General features: G+C 48.7%; 1 protein-coding gene across 1 annotated transcript in view; it reads left to right on the top strand.

The window, feature by feature from the left end:
* Positions 1 to 17,621, top strand: part of PDCL (phosducin like) — a 78,114-nt gene that overhangs the window by 38,795 nt on the left and 21,698 nt on the right. The window contains exon 2 of the mRNA XM_063936923.1: positions 13,438 to 13,597. Coding sequence (XP_063792993.1) covers positions 13,444 to 13,597 — 154 coding nt within the window. The 5' untranslated portion in view covers positions 13,438 to 13,443. The remainder of the gene's footprint in view (positions 1 to 13,437; positions 13,598 to 17,621) is intronic.

Here is a 17,621-nt window from a genome sequence, read left to right on the forward strand (position 1 = left end):
TAACGCTGGGACCACTACTCTGGCAGTTTCGACACACATGGGATGGCGGCTTCACCAGTTGACTGCGGATACAGAATCCGAGGAAGGTAGGGTGAGTCAGCCCTTCACGGGTGAGGCCCTGTTGGGATGCTCCGGATACGTGTGTATCCGAGCCATCTGTGGGTAAGTGGACAAATCTTCCTTACGCAGCTGCGCAGACCAGGAAATTAGATCCTACACCTATACTGCAATCCCTTCAAACCGCAATGTTTACACATAACTCCAAGGGTTCCTCCATTTCCTTTAGAGGATGGTGGGGGAATTCCAGAAAACCTCCACCGCCAGGTTCCTAGGAACGGATTTCGGGTTCGGTATTCTCAAAACCTTCGTTTTGACAATGGACCTCACTGCCTGGGGATCAAGCAGGTGGGAGAGAGACTAAAAAGATTTCGGTAAAACATCTAGGCGACATCCTGCCTAGTCCCCTGGGAAACGTTGGGCTGCCCAGGGGTGCTGACTGGAGTTTCTAGTACTCCTGCCTCACAGATTCTTCATATCAGGCTTACTAGCTTCTTAGGCTGAAAGTATAATACTGCTGGAAGCTAGTCTACAATTTGTCAAACAATTGTCATTATTCCAGTTCCACCTCATTTACGTAACAGGGGTGACTATTCCAACCTAAGGTCAATGAACCTCTACTGGTGGGTGTTCAATTCAGGATAGAGTCTGAGAGCGGTGATCTCTGGTCGAGATATAGGGGAATTCCTGGTATCCTGGGATATCGGGGTGCGTACCTTCACATTCCAATCTGGCCGCCTCTGTAGACCTATCTAAGGTTGCACTACAACGATATCCCTTCCAGTTCCAAACACTGCACTTGGCTTCTACGCAACACTGGAGGTGTTCATCAAGTCCATGGCAGCGATTGTGCTCCTACTCCACAGACCAGGAGTGGACATAAATCCGTATCTGGACGACCTTAACATCCTCCAGGGAGATGTTGTTAGAGTTTTGCTCTCTCACATCAACTGTCTCAGGATCCTGGGTGGATCCTGAAGCTTCCAATTTCACCTTTGGAACCGACAAGGAGGTGTTCCTTCCTGGAGATGATTCTCGTCATGGAAGTGCAGAGGGTGTTTCTACCGGTGGAGAAAGCGTTGGTGATCCAATCAATGGTCCGGGATGTCCTGAAGCCAGCCTGGGTATCTGTTCATCAGTGCGTTCCCTTTATGGGGATGATGATGATTGCCTCTTCCGAGGCTCGACAGTACGGAAGGTTCCTTGCATGGGCTTTCCAACTGGATCTCTGGTCAGATGGTAGGGATCTCCTCTTCACATGCACCAGCAAATACGCCTGTTGCCGAAAGCCAGAATTTCATTCCTCTGGTGGCTGCAAACTTATCACCTTCTCGACAGAGGTTGTGGAGCTGTCACCCAAGGGGAAACTTCTAAGGAAAGTGGTCAAGTCCGGAATCAATCCTTCCGATAAACATTCTGGAGCCGGGTTCAATGGCCTTCTGCTAGCGGCACATCTTCAAGATCAGTCCATTCAGGTTCAGTCGGACAATGTAACAGCAGTGTCCTACATAAACCAACAGGGTGGAACGAAGAGCAGAGCTGTAATGTCAGAGGTGACCAGAATCCTCCTCTGGGCAGAATATCACGCGGTGGTGCTGACAGAAATCTTCATTCCGGGAGTGGACAACTGGGAAGCGGACTCCCTCAGCAGACGTGATCTCCTTCCTGGAGAATGGGGCCTCCATCCGGTGGTATTCAGAGAGGTCACAAGCTGATGGGGTGTACCTCAGAAAGGCATTATGGCCTCTCGCCTCAGCAAGAAGCTTTGGAGGTACTGTTCCAGGTCGAGAGACCCACATGCAGTGGCGGTGGACTCCCTGGTATCTCCGTGGGTGTTCCAGTCAGTGTATGGGTTCCCTTCACTTCCACTCATCCCAAGGATTCTCAAACTCATAAAACGAGAGTTCAGGCGTTCCTCATTGTTCCGGACTGGCCAAGAAGGGCTTGGTACGCGGATCTTCTGGAATTACTGCTGGAGGATCCGAGGCCTTTTCCTCTTCGCGTACCTTCTGCACCAGGGCCCATTAACCTATCAAAACTTCCCGCAGCTACGTTTGACTGCATGGAGGTTGGACGCCTCATATTGGCTCGGAAGGGCATTCCGAAAAAGGTAATTCCTACTCTGCTACAGGCTAGGAAGGGAGTAACGTCTAAGCATTGCCATCGAATTTGGAAAAAGTGTGTGTCTTGGTGTGAATCCAAGAGGTTTCCTACGATGGAGTTTTAACTAGGACGGTTTCTCCTCTTTCTACAAGCAGGTGTGGATATGGGCCTACTTTTGGGTTCCATCAAAGTCCAGTTTTCGGCCTTGTCCATTTTCTTCCAGCTTTGGTACATCCCCATGGTACTAAATGGAACCCCAGCATCCTCCAGGACGTAAGAGAAAATAGGATTTTAATTACCTACCGGTAAATCCTAGTCTCGTAATCCGTAGAGGATGCTGGACGCCCGCCCAGCGCTTAGTTTTCTTGCATTGTTACTTAAAGTATTGGTTCAGCTGTTTCTGTTCCTATTTCCTGCCGATTAGCATGGTTTCTTCTTGTTCCTGCTGGTTAGCATGGTGTCTTCATGTTGCGTGCTGCTTAGCATGGTTTCTTCACGTTGCATGTCGGTTGGCATGGTTTCTCCATGTTGCATGCTGGTCAGCATGGTTTTTCAGTTTGGTGTGAATCTCGCCACTATCTGTGTGTTTCCTTCTCTCGAAGTATGTCCGTCTCCTCGGGCACAGTTTTCTAGACTGAGTCTGGTAGGAGGGACATAGAGGGAGGAGCCAGCCCACACTATTAAACTGTTAAAGTGCCCATGGCTCCCAAGGGACCCGTCTATACCCCATGGTACTAAATGGAACCCCAGCATCCTCTACGGACTATGAGAAAAGTATTTACCGGTTGGTAATTAAAATCCTATTTCTCTAACGTCCTAGTGGATGCTGGGGACTCCGTCAGGACCATGGGGATTAGCGGGCTCCGCAGGAGACAGGGCACATCTAAAAAGCTTTTTAGGTCACATGGTGTGTACTGGCTCCTCCCCCTATGACCCTCCTCCAAGCCTCAGTTAGGTTTTTGTGCCCGTCCGAGAAGGGTGCAAACTGGATGGCTCTCTTAAGGAGCTATTTAGTAAAGTTTTTTTTTAGGTTTCTAATCAGTGATTCCTGCTGGCGACAGGATCACTGCAACGAGGGACCTAGGGGAGAGACTTGCAACTCACCTGCGTGCAGGAGGATTGAAGTCTTAGGCTACTGGACACTGAGCTCCAGAGGGAGTCGGAACACAGGTCAGCCTGGGGTTCGTCCCGGAGCCGCGCCGCCGATCCCCCTTACAGACGCTGAAGAAAGACGGCGGAACGGAGGTCCGGAAACAGGCGGCAGAAGACTTCACAGTCTTCAGAGAGGTAGCGCACAGCACTGCAGCTGTGCGCCATTGTTGTCACACGGCTCACTGACACGGTCACGGAGGGTGCAGGGCGCTGCTGGGGGCGCCCTGGGCAGCAATATAAATACCTATTTGGCAAATAAATACATCACATATAGCCATTAAGGCTATATGTATGTATTTTAACCCAGGCCAGTTATTAAAAAACCGGGAGGAAAAGCCCGCCGAAAAGGGGGCGGAGCTTATTCTCCTCAGCACACTGCGCCATTTTCCTGATCAGCTCCGCTGGTGAGGAAGGCTCCCACTCTCCCCTGCACTGCACTACAGAAACAGGGTTAAAAGAGAAGGGGGGCATAAATTGGCGATATAATGATATATTAAGAGCGCATATATAGAAACAACACCTTCTAGGGTTGTTATATACATTATAGCGCTTTTGGTGTGTGCTGGCAAACTCTCCCTCTGTCTCCCCAAAGGGCTAGTGGGTCCTGTCCTCTATCAGAGCATTCCCTGTGTGTGTGCTGTATGTCGGTACGTGTGTGTCGACATGTATGAGGAAAATGTTGGTGAGGAGGCGGAGCAAATTGCCTGTAATGTTGATGTCACTCTCTAGGGAGTCGACACCGGAATGGATGGTCTACTTATGGAATTACGTGATAATGTCAACACGCTGCAAGACGGTTGACGACATGAGATGGCCGGCGGACAAATTAGTACCGGTCCAGGCGTCTCAGACACCGTCAGGGGCTTGTAAAAACGCCCATTTACCTCAGTCGGTCGACAGACACAGACATGGACACTGACCCCAGTGTCGACGGTGAAGAAACATACGTAATTTTCCTTTAGGGCCACGAGTTACATGTTAAGGGCAATGAAGGAGCTGTTACATATTTCTGATACTACAAGTACCACAAATAAGGGTATTTTGTAGGGTGTGAATAAACTACTTGTAGTTTTGCCTGAATCAGATAAATTAAATGAAGTGTGTGATGATACGTGGGGTTCCTCCGATAGAAAGTTATGGGCGGTATACCCTTTCCCGCCAGAAGTAAGGGCGAGTTGGGAAACACACCTTAGGGTGGATAAGGCGCTCACACGCTTATAAAAACATGGCGTTACCGTCTCTAGATACGGCCGCCCTCAAGAAGCCAGCTGATAGGAAGCTGAAAAATATCATGACAGTATATACACACATACTGGTGTTATACTACGACCAGCAATCGCCTCAGCCTGGATGTGCAGCGCTGAGGGGGCTTGGTCGGATTTCCTGACTGAAAATTTTGATACCCTTGACAGGGACAAGATTTTATTGACTATAGAGCATTTTAAGGATGCATTTCTATATATGCGTGATGCGCAGAGGGATATTTGCATTCTGGCATCAAGAGTAAATGTGATGTACATATCTGCCAGACGAAGACACGACAGTGGTCAGGTGAGGCAGATTCCAGACGGCATGTGGAAGTATTGCCGTATAAAGGGGCGGTCCATCGGACCTGGTGGCCATGGCAACAGCTGAAAAATCCACCTTTTGTTACCCCGAATCACATATCGGCAAAAAAGGACACAGTCTTTTCAGTCTCAGTCCTTTCGTCCCCATACGGGCAGGCGGGCAAAGGCCAGTCATATCTGCCCAGGGGTAGAGGAAAGGGAAGAAGACTGCAGCAAGCAGCCCATTCCCAGGAACAGAAGCCCCTCACAGCTTCTGCCAAGTCCGCAGCATAACGCTGGGGCCGTACAAGCGGACTCAGGTGCGGTAGGGGGTCATCTCAAGAGTTTCAGTACGCAGGGGGCTCACTCGCAAGGGAACTCTGGGATCCTACATGTAGTATCCCAGGTGTACATTGGAAATTCGAGACATCTCCCCCTCACACAATTCACAGGCTGTATTCCCAGCAGGTGATAATCAAAGTACTCCTCTTACAACATGGAAGGGGGTAGTATTCCACACTATATTGTGGTACTGAAGCCAACCGGCTCGGTGAGATCTGAAATATTTGAACACTTGCATACAAGCGTTCAAATCAAGATGGAGTCACTCAGAGCAGTGATAGCGAACCAGGAAGAAGGGGACGATATGGTGTCACTGGATATCAGGGACGCTTACCTACAGGTCCAAATTTGCCCTTCTCACCAAGGGTACTTCAGGTTCCTGGTACAGAACTGTCACTATCAGTTCAGACGCTGCCGTTTGGGTTGTCCACGGCGCCCCGGGTCTTTACCAAGGTAATGGCCGGAATGATGATTTTTCTTAAAAGGAAACATGGACGCTTTCCTGATAAGGGCAAGGTCCAGAGAACAGTTGGAGGTCGGAGTAGCACTATTTTAAATAGTTCTACGACAGCACGAGTGGATTCTAAATATTCCAAAATCGCAGCTTTTTCCGATGACACGTCTACTGTTCATAGGGATGATTCTGGACACAGTCCAGAAAAACGTGTTTCTCCCAGTGGAGAAAGCCAGGGAGTTATCCGAGCTAATCGGGATCCTCCTAAAACCAGGAAAAGTGTCAGTGCATCATTGCACAAGAGTCCTGGTAAAAATGGTGGCTTATTACGAAGCAATTCCATTCGGCAGATTTCCCGCAAGAACTCTTCGGTGGGATCTGCTGGACAAATGGTCCGGATCGCATCCTCAGATGCATCAGCGGATAACCCTATATCCAAGGACAAGGGTGTCTCTCCTGTGGTGATTACAGAGTGCTCATCTTCTAGAGGGCCGCAGATTTGGCATTCAGGATTGGATGCCGGTGACCACGGAGGCCAGCCTGAGAGGCTGGAGAACAGTCACACAGGGAAAAAATTTCCAGGGAAGTGTGATTAAGTCTGGAGAATTCTCTCTGCATAAATAAGCTTAGAGCAAATTTATAAGGCTCTAAACTTAGCAAGACCTCTGCTTCAAGGTCAGCCGGTATTGATCCAGTGGGATAACATCACGGCAGTCGCCCACGTAAACAGAAAGGGCGGCACAAGAAGCAGGAGGGCAGTGACAAAACTGCAAGGATTTTTCGCTAGGCGGAAAATCATGTGATAGCACTGTCAGCAGTGTTCTTTCCGGGAGTGGACGACTGGGAAGCAGACTTCCTCAGCAGGCATGACCTCCACCCGGGAGAGTGGAAACTTCATAGGGAAGTTTTTTCAGCATGATTGTGGACCGTTGGCAAAGACCAAAGGTGGACATGATAGCGTCCCGCCCGAAAAACGGGACAGGTATTCCGCCAGGTCATGAGACCTTCAGGCGATAGCTGTGGATGTTCTGGTAACACCGTGGGTGTACCAGTCAGTGTATGGGTTCCCTCCTCTGTTTCTCATAACCAAGGTATTGAGAATTATAAGACATAGAGGAGTATGAACTATACTAGTGGCTCCGGATGGGCCAAGAGGGACTTGGTACCCGGAGCTTCAAGAGATGCTCACAGAGGACTAAGGGCCTGGGGAGCTAAGAAGGGACTTGCTTCAGCAAGTACCATGTCTTTTCCAAGAATTACCGCGGCTGCGTTTGACGGCATGGCGGTTGAATACCGGATTCTGAAGGGAAAAAGGCATTCCATAAGAGGTCATACCTACCTTGGTCAAAGCCAGGAAGGAGGTGACCGCACAACGTCATCACCACATGTGGTGAAAATATGTTGCGTGGGTAAGGCCAGGAAGGCTCCACGAAGGAAATTCAACTAGGTCGATTCTGCACTTCCTGAAAACAGGAGTGTTTTGAGCCTCAAATTGGGGTTCATTAAGATTTAAATTTCGGCCCTGTAGATTTTCTTCCAGAAAAAATTGACTTCAGTTCCTGAAGTCCAGATTGTAAAGGGTGTATTCCATATACAGTTCTTTTGTGCCTCTAGGGGCACCGTGAGATCTCAACATAGTGTTGGGATTCCTTAAAATCATATTGGTTTGAACCGCTCAAATCTGTGGATTTGAAATATCTCACATGGAAAGTGACCATGCTGTTGACCAATATCTCACATGGAAAGTGACCATGTTGTTAGTCCTGGCCTCGGCCAGGCGATTGTCAAAAAGAATGGGCGGCTTTGTTTTACAAAAGCCCATATTAAAATTTTCCATTTGAACAGGGCAGAACTGGGACTCGTCTCCAGTTTCTTCCTAAAGGGGTGTCAGCGTTGTCACCTGAAACAACCTATTGTGGTGCCTGCGGCTACTGGGGACTTGGAGGACTCCAAGTTACTAGACGTTGTCAGGGCCCTAAAAATATATAAATATATATATATATATATATATATATATATATATATATATATATATATATATATATATATATATATATATATATATATATATATATATATATATATATAGTTATATAGTTAGGACGGCTGGAGTCAGAAAGTCTGACTTGCTGTTTATATTGTATGCACCCAACAAGCTGGGTGCTCCTGCTTCTAAGCAGTTTATTGCACGCTAGATTTGTAGTACAATTCAGCTTGCACATTCTGTGGCAGGCCTGCCACAGCCGAAATATGTAGATGCCCATTCCACAAGGAAGGTGGCCTCATCCTGGGCGGCTGCCCGAGGAGTCTCGGCATTATAACTTTGCCGAGCAGCTACGTGGTCAGGGGAGAACACGTTTGTAAAATTTTACAAATTTGATACTCTGGCTAAAGAGGACCTGGAGTTCTCTCATTCGGTGCTGCAGAGTCATCCGCACTCTCCCGCCCGTTTGGGAGCTTTGGTATAATCCCCATGGTCCTGACGGAGTCCCCAGCATCCACTAGGACGTTAGAGAAAATAAGAATTTACTTACCGATAATTCTATTTCTCGTAGTCCGTAGTGGATGCTGGGCGCCCATCCCAAGTGCGGATTGTCTGCAATGCTTGTACATAGTTATTGTTACAAAAATCGGGTTATTACTATTGTTGTGAGCCATCTTTTCAGAGGCTACTTCGTTTTGTTATCATACTGTTAACTGGGTTCAGATCACAAGTTATACGGTGTGATTGGTGTGGCTGGTATGAGTCTTACCCGGGATTCAAGATCCTTCCTTATTGTGTACGCTCGTCCGGGCACAGTACCTAACTGAGGCTTGGAGGAGGGTCATAGGGGGAGGAGCCAGTACACACCATGTGACCTAAAAAGCTTTTTAGATGTGCCCTGTCTCCTGCGGAGCCCGCTAATCCCCATGGTCCTGACGGAGTCCCCAGCATCCACTACGGACTACGAGAAATAGAATTATCGGTAAGTAAATTCTTATTTTTCCCTGATTTTGCAGAGTTAGATGACCTATTCAATTTAGCCTGGAAATATCCAGACAAAAAAATTCCAAGTGTCAAAGTTTTTGTTCACTTTCCCATTTGCTCCTGCAGGCAGGAGGTTTTGGGATGAACCCCCAGGAGTTGACGTATCAGACTCTCGACTGTCTAAAAAGGTGGTGCTGCCTGTCCCTGCCTCCTTTGCCATAAAGGATCCTGTGGACCGGACAATAGAGACTACACTAAAATCTATTTACATGGAGGCAGGTGTATCGCAAAGGCCGGTCATAGCTGGATGCTGGAGGGCCTCTCCGGAGCTATGCCCCTGGTCACTATGGTGACTCTCCTCAAGCAAATTCAGGACACTACACGTGTCCTATGTGATTCGCTCAAGGAGATGGGAAATATTATTGCTAGGACTTCTGCCATGGCGGTGTCAGCACGCAGGGCTTTGTGGTTGCGTCTGTGTATTGCGGACGCAGAATCAAAGATCAGTGTGGAATCCCTCCCCTTTTCGGGGGAATGGCTCTTTGGGGTTGAGTTGGATATGTAGATTTCCAAAGTAACGGATGGGAAATCCAGGTTTCTCTCATCTGGGGCCCCATCGGCGAGACGTTCCTACATGGGGCAGTCTGTGCAGTCTTTTCGGTCTAACAGATTTCGATCTAAGGCCAGAGGTGCCTCAACTGCAACTAGAGGCACCAGAAGTAAGTCAAGAAAACCTGCAAGCACGAGCTCTCAGGACCATACCACCAGTTCTGCTTCTGCTAACACCTCAGCATGAGGGTGCCCACCCACCCCGAGGGGATCTCGAGGGTGCCCACCCACCTCGAGGGGATCTCGAGGTGGGAGCTCGACTGTCACTTAAACTGCGTCTAGGAGGTTTCCTGCCAGGATACCTGGGTCAAGGATCTCCTTTCTCAGGGCTACAAGCTGGAGTTCGACTGTGTCCCTCCCCAACGATTTTTCAAATCAAGCTTACCAGCTTTGGAGGATATGCAGGTTGCATTGCAACAGGCCAAACAAAACTTGGTCCAGTCCAACGTCATTGTTCCAGTACCTATACCACAACGAGGCAAGGGTTATTACTCCAACCTGTTTGTGGTACCGAAACCAGATGGTTTGGTAAGGCCCATTTTGAATCTCAAGTCCTTGAACCCGTATTTTAAGGTTTTCAGGTTTAAAATGGAGTTCTTGCGAGCACTGATTGTCGGCCTGGAGGAACAGGAATTCATGGTCTCCCTGGATATCAAGGATGCCTACCTTCATATTCCGATTTGGCCACCTCATCAAGCGTATCTGAGGCTTGCCCTGCTGGATGATCACTACCAGTTCCAGGCCCTGCCCTTCGGCCTGTCCACAGCTCCGCGGGTTTTCATGAAGGTAATGGTGGAGATGATGGTCCAGGGGGTCAATGTGGTCCCTTACCTGGACGATCTTCTGATAAAAGCAAGATCCAGGGAGCTTTTATTGCTTCATATCATCGCACTATCCATCTTCTGTCACACCATGGGTGGATCCTCAATTTATGGAAGTCCCACCTGGAGCCTACTCAGCGGCTCCTGTTCCTGGGGATGTTGCTGGATACTGTGGTACAGAAGGTGTTCCTACCAGAGGACAAGGCGAGAACCCTTCAGGAGATGGTCCGAATGGTGCTCCGGCCTACTCGAGTGTCCATCCATCTTTGCATACGATTGCTGGTAAAGATGGTTGCCTCATACGAGGCAATCCAATATGGGAGGTTCCATGCCAGAACAATTCATTTGGATCTCCAGAGCAAGTGGTCTGGCTCACATCAACAGATGCACCAGCTAATCCTGCTGTCCCCTCAGGCCAAGGATTTCCATTTGGTGGTGGTTACAGTCCTCCAATCTCTTGGAAGGCCAGACTTTTGGGATTCAGGATTGGACCCTCCTCATGACGAATGCGAGTCTGAGAGGATTGGGATCTGTCACCCAAGGGGCGCAGTTCCAGGGCAGGTGGTCAGCCCACGAAAGCCTCCTTCCGATCAACATTCTGGAACTTCAGGCGATCTACAATACTCTCTTCAGGCCTCTCCTCTGCTCAAGGATCACGCGATCCAAGTACAGTCAGCCAACGCCACAGCAGTGGCGTATATACAATCAACAAAAAGCAGAGCCTGCATGCGAGAGGTGTCAGATACTCCTCTGGGCGGAAAGAATTGCAAGAGCCATGTCAGCAATCTTTATTCCGGGTGTGGAAAACTGGGAAGCAGACTTCCTAAGTCGTCACGATCTCCACCCGAGGGAGTGGGGACTCCACCATCCGGTGTTCCAGCAGATCATCCACCGGTGGGACTGCCCACAAATAGACATGATGGCTTTTCGACTCAGTAAGAAGCTTCACTGGTATTGCTCACGAACCAGGGACACTCAGGTGAGAACAGTGGATGCACTGACGTCGCCTTGGCCTTACCGGCTGGTCTACCTATTTCCTCTGATTCCGTTGCTCTCAAGGGTGCTCAAGCAAATCAGAAATCAAGGTGTTCAGGCAATTCTGATTGCCTCGGAGGGCGTGGTATGCGGATCTTACTGGACATGTCCATCGAAGACCCTTGGCCTCTACCACTCAGAAGGGATCTTCAACAAGGACCGTTCATCTACGGCGACTTCGTTTGATGGCATGGAGGTTGAGCGAAATATCCTAGTTCACAAGGGCCTTTCCGAAAAGGTTATTGCTACCATGGTTCAGGCCAGGAATTTTGCGCATCAAAACACTATCATCGTATCTGGAGGAGATATCTCTTGGTGCGAGGAACGCACGTATCCGCCTGCAGAGTTCCACTTGGGACGTTTCTTATGTTTCCTGCAGGCTGGTGTGGATAAGGGATTGCGTCTGGGTTCCATTAAGGACCAGATTTCAGCTCTTTCCATTTTCTTCCAGAAGAAATTGTCCGCGTTGCCAGAAGTGCAGACCTTCTTGCAAGGGGGGTACTCCACATACAACTATCTTTTGTGCCGCCTACGGCACCCTGGAATTTGAATGTGGTGTTGGACTTTCTACAGTCCTCCGGGTTTGAACCTCTGATGACTGTGGAAGACAAGTACCTCACGTGGAAGACTGTGATGTTACTGGCCCTGGCTTCTGCTTGACGTGTCTCAGAATTGGGGTCTTTATCGTGTAAAGTCCGTGCTTGGTCTTTAACAAGGACAGAGCGGAGCTCCGGACTAAACAGCAGTTCCTGACGAAGGTTGTCTCTGCATTTCACCTGAATCAACCTATTGTGGTTCCTTCCAGTCCTGATTCTTCTACTCCTCCAGAGGCATTGGATGCTCTGCGAGCCTTGAAGATCTATGTCAAGCGAACGGCTCGGATCAGAAAGACGGATTCTTTGTTCGTGCTCTAGGATGTGCAGAAAAATGGTTGTCCTGCTTCAAAGCAGTCCATTGCTCGTTGGCTTAGACTTACTATCCAACAGGCCTATGTGTCTGCAGCCTTGCCTGTTCCTAAGTCTCTGAAGGCCCACTCTACAAGATCGGTGGGGTCTTCCTGGGCTGCTGCCCGTGGAGTCTCGGTTTTTCAACTGTGCCGAGCAGTTACCTGGTCTGGGAAGAACACTTTTTTTGTTAAGTTCTACGGGTTTGATACCCTGGCCAAAGAGGATACCCAGTTTGGGCAGGTGGTGCTGCAGGAGTCTCCACACATTCCCTCCCGTTCTGGAAGCTTGGGGACATCCCCATCGTACTAGATTTCCCCAATATCCCTTATTGATGCTAAAGAAAATAGGTTTTTAATTACCTACCGGTAAATCCTTTTCTCGTAGTCCGTAAGGGATATTGGGCGCCTGCCTCAGTTCGTTGACTTTTTCTGCAGGGTCTCTCTTATGTGTTTACCTGTTGTTGTTGTTGTTAGCCGTTGCTGGTTATGTTAGTGGTGTGCTGGTATATAAATCTCACCACTCCTTGTTTTCATGTTCCTTCTCGTATATATGTCCTTTCTCCTTTGTGCACTGTTTTAGCTATAACTGCCTGTGGGAGGGGGCATAGGGGGGGAGGAGCCAGCACAACCAGTGAAGAAATTTAAAGTGCTCCAGCTCCTTTGGACCCCGTCTATACCCCATCGTACTAGTTTCCCCTAATATCCCTTATGGACTACGAGGAAAGGATTTACCGGTAGTTAATTAAAATCCTATTTTTGCATATAGCATGCATGCACATGTTTTATTGTTTTGTGTCTTTGTATCCAGTATTAAGGAGTAATTGTTCCAAAATGTCAGAGAATCTAACCCCATTTATCCATTATTTTTGTTATGTGAACCATGAATTGCATATTCATACCATCATGCAATTTATAGTTCACAGAACGAAAATTTGTTTATTTAATGTCCAGTTTATATAATGTGTGGCATCTTGGTTTCATATGGCTGTGCCAATTCCAATTGACACAGCCGTATGAAACCAAGGTGCCGCACAGTAAATAAATTGATGCGAACAGGAGTTATGTTCTGTATTCCATAGCAACCCATTGGCTTTGGACAGTCTTGCATTGTAGGTCTATTGTAAAGGTAATATGCTACAGAGTAAGTTCTACTTGCAGTCTTTTATTAAATAAGATCTGTAGTATACCTCCCAACCGCCCCGATTTGTAGATCTTGGCGGTAGTTCATCAGAAAGTAGGTGTGAGTGAGTGGGCATTGCATGGGTTCGGGGAGGGGGGGGTTACCCTAGTCTGCTTTCCCTGGTAAGTGTTGGAAGATATGCCTATAGTGTTTAAGAAATCCATATCTGCAATAAATATCTATATTACAATCTCCTGATTCACTCCTCTTTGTATATGCTTAGGACATTATGACTACACTTGATGATAAGCTGCTGGGAGAAAAGTGTCAGTACTACTACAGCAGCAGCAGTGATGATGAAGACAGCGAACAGGATCGCAACATACGACAAGGCGAGGTTGGAGAATCAGATGGTGGGAAAGAAGGAAGCGCTATTAATACAGGTAACTTCAAAAGCTGTAGCCATTTATTTATTTATTTTTGGTGGAGTATTTATCCCACAGTCATGGTTCAGTAGCTTTTCTCTTATGTCCTAGAGGATGCTGGGGTCCACATTAGTACCATGGGGTATAGAAGTGTTCACTAGGAGCCACTGGCACTTTAACAGTTTGAGAGTGTGGGCTGGCTTTTCCCTCTATGTCCCTCCTACCAGACTCAGTTTAGAAAATGTGCCCGAAGGAGCTGGTCACAGCTAGGGGAGATCCTAGAGCTTCTTTAGTTTTATTTTTTATCTAAGAGTTACTTAGGCACAGGGAGGCTGCTGGCAACAGCCTCCCTGCTTCGTGGGACTAAGGGGGGGGGGGGAATAGTGTCCGACCTGAGGGGTCTGAGCCACTATCTCGGCTGACAGGACACTGAGCTCCTGAGGGTAATGATCGTTAGCCGCCCCAGGCGACCGCTCACTCCCAAAGCATGCCGCCACCCCCTTACAGAGCCAGAATATTCCGGTGGCGAGTGAGTCACTGCCCCCCCCCCCTCCCCCCGGCAAGCGGGGAGCCGGTGTGAAAATGGCAGCAACAGGGTAGGAGCGTAGTATTAACTGCGCTCCGAAGGCTCAGCGGTACATAGTGCAGCGCTGTGAGGGGCGCCCTGAGCCAGCATCTATACCCTACACTGGTCGCAAGCCTGTCGGGGACCTCGGTTACACTGCCAGCAACAATCCTCAGGCCAGTATAAAAAAGCTAAAGAGCGGGAAGCAGCGCCATGTTAAGGGAGTGGAGCTTCTCCTCAGAGCGGACCCAGCAGCGTTCAGGACCATTTTCCTGCCTGCAGATCCTCTACAGAGACTCTGACAGGGAGAGCTGTCCCTCCAAGCAACTCCAGGGGGTTGTAGAAGGGGGAAGGGAGGCTGTGTAAACACTGTGTAGTCTATTAAGGTACACAGTAAGCGCCAGGTAGTGGTATTGTATCTACCAAGGAAAGCGCTGTATGTGGGTTGACTCCAATCTTTGTGTTTCTCTGTGGCATACTTGAGGGGGGGGGGGGGGTCTATGTGTCTGACATTTCCCTGTGTGTATGTGTGTGTTATCTCGCATAGCCATGTCTAGGGACTCTCAGGAGGAATCCATTCCATGTGCACAGGAATGTAATGTCTTATCTCAGAGCTCTATTAATAAGCCTGAGTGGTTAACCTCTATTGAGGGTATGATCTCTCAGATCTCTACTAGGGTAACTCATACTGAGACTGAAACCCACAGAAATGTGCACTTGCCCAAATTAATCAAGATGACATGGAGACCGACTCTGACATGGCAGACGGTGACTGGGATGTGCTGAGGGGGGACGGCATCCCTTGCGAAAGGGGTGCAGCTAATGATTGAGGCCATTAGAGATGTGTTAAATATTACTGACACAACACCTAAGCAGGTTGAGGAGGCTTACTTCACAGACAATAAGAAAACCTTGCTAACCTTCCCTGTATCTAAAGAATTAAACGCTTTATTTGAAAAATTCTGGGAAAACCCGGAGAAAAAAAATCCAGATCCCAAAAAGGGTTCTGGTTTCTTTTCCCTTCCCTGAGGAAGGTAGGAAAAATGGGAAAACCCACCCATAGTTGACGCGTCTGTATCCAGACTGTTGAAAAAGGTGGTTTTACCTGTCCCGTGATCTACCGCGTTAGAAGAACCGGCGGATCGTAAGATTGATACTACGCTCAAATCTATATACACTGCTTCAAGGGTGGCGTTGAGGCCTACTATTGCCTGCGCATGGATCTCTAAAGCTATAGTAAAGTGGTCAGGCACATTACTAGAGGATTTAGATTCACTGGATAGAAGTGACATTGAATTCTTTTTACGTAACATTCAGGATTCTGCGGGATTCATGGTGGAATCCATGAAGGACCTGGGTACGCTGACTGCAAGGATATCTTCCATGTCTGTCTCAGCTCGCAGGGGTCTCTAGCTACGCCAATGATCTGCAGACACGGAATCCAACCTACAGGTCAGGCTCTATTTGGGGAATCATTGGATGCGTGGATTTCCACGGCAACCGCGGGTAAGTCACCTTTTCTTCCCTCAGCTGCGCCTTCTACGAAGAAACCTTTTTCTTCATCGGCATCGCAGTCCTTTCGGACCGCTAAGACAAAGTCCAAGCCTCCTACCACCTTCTTTAGAGGTGGACGGGCAAAATCTAAAAAGCCTGCACCCGCAGGCTCCAAGCACCAGAAGCCTGCTTCTGGTACCTCAAAATCCCCAGCATGATGGTGGACCCCACAGCCTGGAGGACGGGCTGGTGGGGGCGAGACTCAGACGTTTCAGCCACGTCTGGGTGTCGTTCGGCCTGGATCCCTGGGTACAGGATATTGTGTCCCAGGGGTACAGGCTGGAGTTTCAAGAAACCCCACCTTACCGATTCTTCATATCAGGCTTGCCAGCTTTATTGACAGACAGAACTGTCCTACTAGAGGCTATCCAGAAATTGGAAATGTCAGAGGTCATTGTCTCAGTTCCACCTCATATGCACAACGTGGGTTACGATTCAAACCTTGTTGTGCTACCGAAACCGGATGGTTCGGTCAGACCAATCTTGAACTTGAAATCGTTAAACCCTTTTCTAAAGGAGTTCAAATTCAAAATGGAGTCTCTGAGAGCGGTGATCTCAGGTCTGGAGGAGGGTGAGTTTCTGGTATCCTTAGATATCAAGGATGCGTATCTCCACATTCCGATTTGGCCTCCGCACCAAGCTTATCTCAGATTTGCACTGTTAGACAGTCACTATCAGTTTCAGGCACTGCCATTCGGTCTCTCCATGGCACCAAGGGTGTTCACCAAGGTGATGGCAGAGATGATGGTTTTCACTCCCTGTCTGCGGAGGAGCATAATTCCATACCTGGGCGATCTGCTGATAAAGGCGTCGTCCAGGGAGAAGTTGTTGCAGTCCATTGCTCTCACGACTCATCTGCTCAGGGTCGATGGTTGGATCCTGAACCTTCCAAAGTCACATTTGGTGCCGATGAGGAGATTGTCTTTCCTGGGGATGATCCTTGACACGGGAGTGCAGAGGAGGGTATTTCTACCGATGGAGAAAGCGTTGGTGATAAAATCAATGGTCCGGGATGTCCTGAAGCCAGCCCGGGTATCGATTCATCAGTGCATTCGTCTTCTGGGGAAGATGGTTGCCTCTTACGAGGCTCTGCAGTTCGGAAGGTTTCATGCTCGATCCTTCCAATTGGATCTCCTAGACAAGTGGTCGGGTTCTCATCTACATATGCACCTGAGGATACGTCTGTTGCCGAAAGCAAGGATTTCACTCTGGTGGCTACAAATGCCTCACCTTCTGGAGGGCCGCAGGTTTGGGATTCAGGACTGGATCCTTCTAACCACGTATGCAAGTCTCCGGGGCTGGGGCGCAGTCACTCAAGGGATAACCTTCCAAGGAAGGTGGTCAAGCTTGGAATCCGGTCTTCCAATAAATATTCTGGAACTAAGAGCTGTGTACAACGGTCTTTTGCAAGCGGCAGATCTTCTGAAAGATCAGGGCATTCAGGTTCAGTCAGACAATGTGACGACAGTGGCCTACATAAACCGACAAGGCGGAAGGAGAGCAGAGCTGCAATGTCAGAGGTAACAAAAATCATCCTCTGGGCGGAAAAGCACGTAGTGGTGCTGTCAGTGATCTTCATTCCAGGAGTGGACAACTGGGAAGCGAACTTCCTCAGCAGACACTATCTCCATCCAGGAGAGTGGGACCTCCATCCAGAGGTGTTCACGGAGGTGACAACATTTGGGGGGGTTCCTCAAATAGACATGATGGCCTCCCGCCTCAACAAAAAACTTTAACGGTATTGCTCCAGGTCAAGAGACCCGCAGACAGTGGCGGTGGACGCCATGGTAACTCCGTGGGTGTTCCAGTCGGTGTACGCGTTTCCTCCACTTTCACTAATTCCAAGAATTCTAACGCTCATAAGGAGAACAGGAGTTCATGCAATCCTCATTGCTCCGGACTGGCCAAGAAGGGCTTGGTACG

Source organism: Pseudophryne corroboree, chromosome 8 (assembly GCF_028390025.1).
Source record: "Pseudophryne corroboree isolate aPseCor3 chromosome 8, aPseCor3.hap2, whole genome shotgun sequence".
NCBI lineage: Eukaryota > Metazoa > Chordata > Amphibia > Anura > Myobatrachidae > Pseudophryne > Pseudophryne corroboree.